At 47.1% G+C, this 9,806-nt stretch overlaps 1 protein-coding gene and 1 long non-coding RNA gene across 8 annotated transcripts in view; one reads left to right on the forward strand and one right to left on the reverse strand.

Moving 5' to 3' along the window:
• SPAG9 (sperm associated antigen 9) overlaps nt 1-2,121 on the reverse strand; it is a 145,008-nt gene extending 142,887 nt beyond the window's left edge. For 5 of the 7 annotated variants that reach the window (XM_072747484.1, XM_025995935.2, XM_025995932.2 and 2 more), the window contains exon 1: nt 1,648-2,111. In XM_072747484.1, coding sequence (XP_072603585.1) covers nt 1,648-1,950 — 303 coding nt within the window. In that variant the 5' untranslated portion in view covers nt 1,951-2,111. Of the gene's footprint in view, nt 1-1,647 lie in introns of all 7 variants that reach the window. The other 2 variants (XM_025995937.2, XM_025995936.2) reach the window with 2 other exon arrangements.
• Nucleotides 2,122-3,022: 901 nt separating this feature from the next.
• LOC140597778 (uncharacterized) lies at nt 3,023-9,806 on the forward strand. The gene is made up of 2 exons (XR_011999706.1): nt 3,023-3,161; nt 9,621-9,806. It is a non-coding gene; the product is annotated as an uncharacterized lncRNA (long non-coding RNA).

Genomic DNA, 9,806 nt, shown 5'->3' on the forward strand with positions numbered 1-9,806 from the left:
TTAAGAAATTAATACACAATCCAGTACGTAGCAGTTAGTTTTATTTCCTGATTCTGCAACCTGTAAGCAGATATTTTTCTTGGCACGTGTGACCCTGGCCTTTTGCCATGTTCACATGTCCCTACAGGAGTTTAAAGCTGGAGGGAGTATTTCTTTTATCCAAGGTGATAGGTCATGCTGGGCCTGCTCCTTGTCTGTGTATACATGTCTCTTCCTAGTACATCCACATACTGGTAAGATAATAGCCTGTATGAGGATGAAGATACAGCACGCCACCTCAGAAGTAGTACATGACCTCTGTTCTATAAACAGTGCTAATAAGCTACTGGACACTGCAATCCCATCTTCAGATTTTTTTTCAATCCCTCCCTCTCTATATACTTGGAAAAACTCTTGACACAAAGTCAATTTTGTTTGGCAAATGCAATGGCATTCCTTTGAGACAAATGGATCACAAAACCAGAACTAAAAATCATCACTATAGTCAAGCTTAAAAAAAAGAGAGAACTATGTGACCTGGTACAAAGGTGTATGTGACAAAACAGAAGTCTAAGTGGAGACAGTATTCAGGGTTAGGAAATGAGCTGCTAAATAAATCTCATATCCTAATGAATGCCTTTTTGCCCCAAGCATTTTTCAAAGAGAACATGTTGCTGGTTCAATAATTCAGTATTTAGTTTCCTTCAATCACCATGTATTTAGCCTGATGTATTAGATTAGATGCTCAGAAAAGAAAGATGAACACTTCGCCTGAATTAGGTAAATTCCGTAGACATAAATGCCAACACACCGTGAAAGCTTAAATCCTGGACTGTCTCAAGAAGTCCAAGGCCTATCACTTGCACTCTAGAGCTCCAAAAGGCTCACGGACCCGAGGCGAGGGTTCCGAGGTCACTGGCGAGATGCGAGGGTTAAAGACGCCTGTAAACTGCAGTCCTAAAAAAAGGCTGCCACCAGTCACCTACACCTCCTCAACCCGCCCCGCCCCCCAGCCCTCTTCATAAATAAACAGAGTGTTTGTAAGGGGAACTGTCCAAGGTGACCACCTGACACGGGGGAACGCTTTGGTGTGAGATGTCAATAAAACAAGATTGTACGCTCTACTGACAAGACTGTTGCTCTACAACATCAAAGTGCCGACAAAGTGTCAGCCAAGACCCAGAAAACATAAAACAAAACCTCTTTCTCTACAGGGTTAAGACGTCAGGAAGAAACTGACCGAAAGAGGGAGATGTCTAACTTCCCAAAGCAGCAATCCCCTAGAAAGGTACTGGAACCAGCGGAAGTTACATACCCAGGACAGAAGTGTTTAAATGCCCCCCCCCACACACACACACACTCACCATGGTAAAAGTTTGAACCGCCGTCTGACTATCCCACGGTGGTCGGAAACTTCCCTAAACTGCAGGCGGCTACAGGCCACCCCGAAGTCTCCGCCCCCAGCCAATCTCAGGTGCCCTCAGGCCAAGCTGTGGCTCCCGCCCCGGGCCTTGTCCCGGACACTCTCTAGCCTGCCGCGGCTTCCGACGCCGGCCGGGGGTCCCGGGGACCTCGGCCGCAGGCCCGCCCCCTCCTCGGCCGGGCCGCGACCCCCGGCCCCCCGGCCCCCGGCCCCCGGCCCCCGCGCTGCCCGGCGGCGGCCCTCACCTCCTCGGCGTGCTTGCGCAGCGCCTTCTCCCGCTCGTACTGGGTGATGAGCTGCTCGTTGTCGTCCCGCAGCAGCTCCAGCTCCACCTGGTGCTCCTGGTCCTGCGCGAACACCGAGTCCAGGTTCTCCAGCACGGCCACCACCAGTGGCATCAGCTCCTTGACCACCTCCTCGTCGTAGCGCCCGATGAGCCGCTCGAACTCGCGGTAGATGGAGCCGGCCAGGCCGGACACCCGCTCCGACATCACGGCCCCGGAGCCGCCGGGCTCCTCCTGGTACACCACACCGTCCTCCAGCTCCATGGTGGCGGGCGGGCGGGGGGCCCGGGGCGTCGCCGGCTGAGGGGGCGGCACGGGCCCGCACGGGACGGGCCCGGCTGGGGCTGGAGCTGGGGCTGCGCCCGGCGGGGTGGGGGGTCCGGGCCGGAGGAGGGGAGGGGTGGGGTGAGCGCACTCAGCCCAACGGCTGCTGCACCAACTGCCGGGGCGGCCGGGCCGCGCGCGCCACACGTCACCCGCGGGGCGGGACCCGCGCCGCGTCGGCCCGGTGGGCGGGGCCCCGCGGGAGGCCAGGCGCGGCCGGGGGGCGGGGCCGTGCGTCACCGTGCGCCGGCGGAGGGGGCGCCGTGGCGTCAGCACTGGGCGCCGCGCGGCGGGCGCGTTCGCCAATGGGAAGGACGGCTGGGGGAGGGTGGCGAGAACTGTCAGCGCCCGGCGGGACTCGCAGGGCGGGTCCCCGAGGAAAGGGAGGGGTCCTGGAAGAGCGACTGGCCGCCCGCGATTAACAAAGCTAACATTCCTGTTGCCTTTTGCAGCTCACAAAGGGCTTTCTCATTTGTTCCTCGCGACAGGCGTGGTGTCGTGGAGGTCTCGGCGCCGTTGCACGGACAAGGGGAAAGTAGGCCCAGGAAAGTTGTGGTTCACTCAAGGTCACGCAGCCAGAACGAGGAGGAGGCCGAGCTGGGGCTCAGACCAGTCCAGATTAGGAAGCTCGGGCGGGCTCGGAGAAGGGTGGGACACACACAGGGAGAGAGAGGGTTAAAGCGACCGTAACTGAGACGGGATGTCCCCGGGTGATGCGGTTGGGTCTCGATGGCGCTGTGCGGGGACGGCGAGAGTAAGGGCAGCCCCGTAAGTCGGAGGAAGTGCGAAGCATTCCGGACGAGGGTAACACTGAAGCCGCATCTGGCACGTCCCCAGGCACTGAGCCCCTCGGCCCCGGGCCACCTGCGACGGTGGCATTTCCGGGCTCCAGACACCCGGCGTCCCTCCAGTCTGGAGGAGGGGCGGCGCGGGGAAGTGAGGGGCCGAGTAGTCCAGGAGGGAAGGGGTGGAGTCTCTGGGGTGAGTCAGTCCCATGATCCGCGAGGCCTCCGCCGCCCGCCCGGGAGAGCGTCACGTGTGGGGAATGACACAACGCCCAAGCCTCAGGCGGCCTGAGTCAAGGATGGCTTTCCGGGCTTCTCCTTTAACCTCTAGAGATGCGGCGAGAGACGCTCCCAAAAATCCCGCAGGTGACCCAAGGCGTGTTGAGGCCGGTCTCTCCTAAGAAGAGGGAAGAAAAGGCAAGACTTGGATAAATGGGAGTCTAGTGGGGGGAATAGGCCATTCCCAGGATCAAATACCCTTGACCTGTTTACAAGTTCGAGTTCTTTCTACCAAGTTTGAACTAGTCCCCCAAGGTCTTACAATCTGGACCCACCCTGGAGACCCACAAAAACACAGTATGAATATTGGACGTAGGCCAACCTGTAAACTCAGACGGACAAAAATGAAAATACTAAGATTTATAGCGGTCTGTACTGTCCCTCTTTCCCAGCTCGCCCCATATCCACCCTTATGTGTCTGAGTCAAGACTCTGGTTCTAGACTTTTCTCTCTTCCTGAGGGGCTGGTCACCTAGGCGCATATAGATGGATAGATGATGATGATAGATAGATGATAGATAGATAGATAGATGATAGATAGATAGATAGATAGATAGATGATAGATAGATAGATAGATGATAGATAGATAGATAGATAGATAGATGATAGATAGATAGATAGATAGATAGATAGATAGATGATAGATAGATAGATAGATAGATAGATGATAGATAGATAGATAGATAATCTTCCTGGGAGTCAGAGAAGCAGGAAAACCTAGGTCAAGGATTTATTTTGTCTTCCCACAATATTATCATACACATTAAAAAGTTTAGAAGAGAGGAGCCTGGCTGGTTCAGTAGATAGAGCATGCCACTCTTGCTCTCTGGGTCCTGAATTCTAGCCCCATGCTGGGCACAGGGATTACTTTCAAAAAGAAAAAGAGAAGAAAATTTAGGAGGGGAAATGTTGGTTTTTAAGTATGTTGTTAAAATCAAGTCTTCATAATAAGTATGTTTCTTTAGGTATAAATTCATCTTAGATATGAGATATAGATTTATGTCTTGATTTTAAGCTTCTGCTAGCTTTCAGAGGTCGTATTTGTTCAAAATAAAAATCCAGCCAAATATCCATCAGATGTGGAATACATGAATAAAATATGGTGTATGCATATCTTAGAATATTTATCATTCAACAATAGAAAGAAATGAAGTACATGCTACAATATAGATGGACCTTGAAAATATCATGCTAAGTAAAAGAAACCAATTACAAAGGACCACGTATGAAGGATCAGTGGCTGGGGCAGCTGGATGGCTCAGTTAGTTGAGCATCTGACTCTTGATTTTGGCTCAAGTCATGGTCTCACAGTGGTGGGACTGATCCCTGGGCCCAGCTCTGTACTCAGTGGAGAGTCTACTTGAGGTTCTTTCCCAATCCCCTGCTCCTCCCCCACCTCGAATAAATCTTTATTTTTAAAGATTTTATTTATTCATGAGAGAGACAGAGGGAGGCAGAGACACAGGCAGAGGGAGAAACAGGCTCCATGCGGGGAGCCTGATGTGGGACTCAATCCCAGGGCTCCAGGATCACGCCCTGGGCTGAAGGCAGATACCCAACCGCTGAGCCACCTAGGCGTCCCATCAAATAAATCTTAAAAAAAAAAAAAAAAAAAAAAAAGATCAATGGTTAGTTTGAGCTGGCTGGGGTGATGAGGGAAATTGAGTGATGCTAATGAGTATGGGGTTCCTTTTGGGGATAACAAAAATGTTCTAAAATTGATTGTGTTGATAGGTACATGACTGAATATACTAAAAGCCATTGATGTGTGTCTGGGTGGCTCAGGTCATAATCCCAGAGTCCTGGGATCAAACTGCACGTGGGGCTCCGTGCTCAACAGGGAGTCTGGTTATCCCACTGCCCCTCCCCAGGCTTCTGCTCTCTCCCTCTTTCTCTCTCTTTCTCAAATAATAATTTTTTTAATCTTTAAAAGCCATTGAATCATATGCTTTACAAAGTTGAATTGTGTGATAGGTGAACAGCTTTATCTTAGTAAAACTGTTAAATAAAATTTATGGTTATAATGACTTTATAGTAAACTCAGTAGAAGCATACAACCATGTGATAGAGTAGAAATAAAATGGTTTTAAATTGAGAACCTTGTAGTTCTAATATAGGCTGGTCATCGTGAACAACTGATGCCAGAAACAAAAAAAAGCAGGGATGCCTGGGTGGCTCAGCAGTTGAATGTCTGCCTTCAGCTCAGGGCGTGATCTCGCAGTTCTGGGATTGAGTCCCACATGGGGCTCCCTGTGAGGATCCTGCTTCTCCCTCTGCCTATGTCTCTGCCTTCTCTCTGTGTCTCTCATGAATAAATAAAGTCTTAAAAAAAAAAAAAAAGAAACAAAAAAAAAAACAAATAGTTACTGAGTACCTACTGGATACCAGTCACTACAATAAGGGCTTATGAGCCTCAGCTTCTTCATCTGTAAAGTCAAGAGGTGTGTTACAGACTCTGTAAAGATTTCTTGCATTTCTTTTTTTTTTTTTTAAGATTTTATTTATTTGGGATCCCTGGGTGGCGCAGCGGTTTGGCGCCTGCCTTTGGCCTAGGGCGCGATCCTGGAGACCCGGGATCGAATCCCATATCAGGCTCCCGGTGCATGGAGCCTGCTTCTCCCTCCGCCTGTGTCTCTGCCTCTCTCTCTCTCTCTGTGACTATCATAAATAAATTAATTAATTAATTAAAAAAAAAAAAGATTTTATTTATTTGAGAGAGTGCCTGCCTTTGACCCAGAGTGTGATCCTAGAGTCCCGGAATCTAATCCCACATCGGGCTCCCTGCATGGAGCCTGCTTCTCCCTCTGCCTTTCTCTCTCTCTCTGTCTCACACACACACACACACACACACATAAGTAAATAAATAAAATCTTTAATAATAAAAAAAGACCTGAGCTGAAATCAAGAGTCGGATGCTCAACTGACGGAGCCAACCAGGCACCCCTCTTGCAATTCTAAAATCCTGTGATTCTTGGGGAGGGGAAAAAATAATAGTAAAATAAAAGCCTCTAATTCCCATTTATAGGTGAGAAGGAAGGCAGGAGAGGGACTTGAGATTTAGTCCCATTAGTGAACTCCTAATTTTGTAGACAGCTATCCCACCTCCTATACTCAACCACCAGGATAAATTTCCAGCACCTACTAGTGCTGAGATTATTGTTAAAGACTAAGAGTCATTCAGGAAAACAAGTCATGTTGTAGACTTTAGAGTAAATGTTTACTTTTCATTCCTAAAAGGAAGGAAATTCCATTTTAAGAGATTTTTTTGGCCTTATAAGAGTAGTGAGGACACTAATGGAGGCAGCAGAGGGGAGGAGCTGATGGGGCAGGAAGGGAGGTGTTTCTTCCTAAGCACAATAACTATAATCACTGGAAGACTGAAATTACTAGTCCTGTTGTTTGTCTAGCCTTCTGGAACTTTTACAGTTATTTCTATGTGAATCAGTTTCTCTGATTTCACAAACTATATTTGCCCATCGGTGGAGAGAAGATCGCTGAAAGAGGAAGAGAAAAGAGGGCTCCCAGTTCCCAAGCTGTCTGCCTATGGCAGTGTGAAATGACAAATAATCACAAACTATACCAAAAACCAGAAAGTCCTTGGTGAGACAGTCTAACTGTGGAATTCAGGGTTCTTGAAAAGTCCCAGAGGACTTTTCTGAGCCCTCAGTTTTTCCTTTGAAAGCCTTTATAAGGTGTCAAGAAAAGATGGACAAATCTGTCCAGGCTGTAGTTGCAAGAAGGTCTCTAGGCAAGTGCTCTTCCCTTCAACACCACCCCACTTAGAACGTTGGACTGGCAGAAATACCTCCTAATGAGGAGGGCGGGGCGCCTGGCTGGCTCATTTGGTGAAGCTTGCAACTCTTGATCTCGGAGTTGCAAGTTTGAGCTCCACATTGGGTGTAGAGATTACTTAAGAAATAAATAAAAGTTAAAAGTTAAAAATTAAAAAAAAATAAAAAAATAAAAAAAATAAAGTTAAAAATTAAAGAAATAGGGGATCCCTGGGTGGCTCAGCGGTTTAGCCTCTGCCTTCCGCCCAGGGCGTGATCCTGGAGTCCCGGGATCCAGTCCCCATCAGGCTCCCTGCATGGAGCCTGCTTCTTCCTCTGCCTGTGTCTCTGCTTTCTCTTTGTCTCTCTCTCTCTCTCTCTCCTCTCTCTCGAATAAATAAATAAAATCTTTTTTAAAAAATTAAAGAAATAGGGGCACCTTGGTGGCTCAGTGGGTTAAGCGTTTGCCTTTGGCCTGCATCATGATCCCTGGGTCCTAGGATTGAGCCCCATGTCTGACTCCCTGCTCAATGGGGAACCTGCTTTTCCCTTTCCCTCTGCCCCCACCCCTGCTTGTGCTCTCTTGCTCTCTATCTCAAATAAATGAATAAAAATCTTTTTAAAAAATTTTAAATAAATAAAGCAAAGAAGCTGTGGGGCACTTGTCTGGCTCAGTCGGTGGAGCATTCGACTCCTGATCTCAGGGTCCTGAGTTTGAGCCCCACATTGGGCCTAGAGCTTATTTACTAACTTACTTACTTTATTTATTTATCTGTTTATTTTTAAAAGTGGTAAGTAGCAAAGCAAAGTTTATTGAGTACAAAGTTCCCAAAGACGGAAAAGACCCAAGAAGATTCCCCTAGAGCTTACATTTAAAAAATATTAAAAATAGAGGCACTTTGTGGGCTAGTCCGTTAAGTATTTGTCTTCAGGGACACCTGGGTGGCTCAGCAGTTGAGCGTCTGCCTTTGGCTCAGGGCCTGATCCTGGAGTCCCAGATTGAGTCCCACGTCAGGCTCCCTGCATGGAGGCCTGCTTCTCCTCCCCTATCTTGTCTCTGCCTCTCTCTCTGTGTCTCTCATGAATAAATAAATAAAATATTAAAAAAAAAAAAAAAAGTATCTGTCTTCAGATGGTGGAGCCCTGTGCTGGGCTCCTTGTTCACTGAAAAGCCTGCTTCTCCCTCTCCCTCTGCCCTTCCCCCAGTTTATGCTCCCTCCCCCGCCCATAAATAAATAAATAAATAAATAAATAAATAAATAAAATCTTTTATTTTTTCAACTATTTTAATTTATTTATTTGACAGAGAGAAAGAGAGCACAAGCCGGGGTGGGGTTGCAGAAGGAAAAGCAGACTCCCCACTGAACAGGGAGCCAGATGCAGGGTTCCATCCCAGGTCCCTGGGATTGTGACCAGAGCTGAAGGCAAAGACACTCAACCAACTGAGCCACCCAGGAGCCCCTAATTGAAATATTTTTAAAAATAAAAATTAAATGAAGAGACAGAACATATGGCTGAAGCAAGAATCCCAGAAGCTAAGGCTGTTTTGAATGGGTCCTAGGAAAATTGGTCAAATTTGTATTCAGGTCTATTTTTTCTCCATTTCCTTCTGACTTGAGTTAAGTGAAAGAAGAGGTTCATCAGCTACCTCAGTATACTTTTTACACATAGAGCTGAAGTTCACTCTGGGAATAAAAGATATATTTTCTAAATAGTGGGTTGGATTTTCCCCCAGATTACAGACAAATGCAGACTCACTATAGAAAATTTGCTAAATACAGAAAAACACAGAGAAGAAAATGAAAATCACCCGTAGAATCCCATCTTCCGGATGTCCACAGTTAACATTTGACAATCTATAGGGTGATCCAGGAAGTCTTCATTGTTCTTGGGGAGAGGAGTCAAGTACATAGACGGGGACTTGTTTTCTCTGGAGTAAGCATCCAGTGAGACTTGCCAGAAAGAAACCTGAATTTTGGTCCCCCATTCCAACCTCACTCCCTCACTCGAGTCTCCTAAGTAAATAGATGAGAAAGACATAGATTAGAATTTTAGGAAACATCAGACAAACCCAAACCCCATTTCTAAAGGTCTTTCTTTAAATAGATTTCATTGGGGATAACGTTGCAAATCCATTCTAGTTTAGAAATTAATTTTGACACACTTATTAAAAGTCATACTGGGAAAGGAATAGAGATGAAAAGAAACTATTTCTTCTACATGCCAACTTATTTGTGTGTATGTTTTGAGAGGAAGATCCCGATGACCCAGAACATCACACCTGAAATCCGCCATCTTTAAGAACTCAGTACAATTCAGCCAAAACTTGTTGCCTTGGAAGTGCTGGGTCCTGTGCCAGGCCCAAGGTGAAGAATCTTGGCTAAGATCAGGCACAGTATTTGCCCTCAAGATGAGCAGTCTATTAAGGGAGGCAGGCCTGGGAAGCAGAAACCATGTGCTAGTGCAATCTACATACATAGAAGGTACAGTAATGGCAAAGAGAAAAGAACAGCTATATCTGGAGGTTATTTAAGTGAACGCATCCTGGAGGATTTTGCCAAGGAGAAAGTAATCCCTGCAGATGTTTGGCTTGGAGGTTAACTCATGGATTCAGATAAGCAGAGAAAAATGATTTATTTGTTTTGGCTAAACCTAATGTGGCCTACTTCCTGAGACCACACTCACAAAACAGACCTAGTTCAAAAGAAATATTGGTCTGAGGGATTATTGAAACAGTCTCTTTAGGTCACATGCATGTGTGCTCTCTCTTGAATAGGAATACTGAGTCTTGGGGCACCTGGATAGTGTCTGCCTTCCACTTGGATCATAACCTCTGGGTTCCGGGATAGAGCCCTGCGGTGGGCTCTCTGCTCAGCAAGGAGTCAGCTTCTTCTTCTTCTTCTCCCTCTGTGCTCTCTCTCTCTCAAATAAATAAATAAAACATCTTTAAAAAGAAAAAGAA

This window comes from Vulpes vulpes, chromosome 2, assembly GCF_048418805.1.
Source record: "Vulpes vulpes isolate BD-2025 chromosome 2, VulVul3, whole genome shotgun sequence".
Lineage (NCBI taxonomy): Eukaryota > Metazoa > Chordata > Mammalia > Carnivora > Canidae > Vulpes > Vulpes vulpes.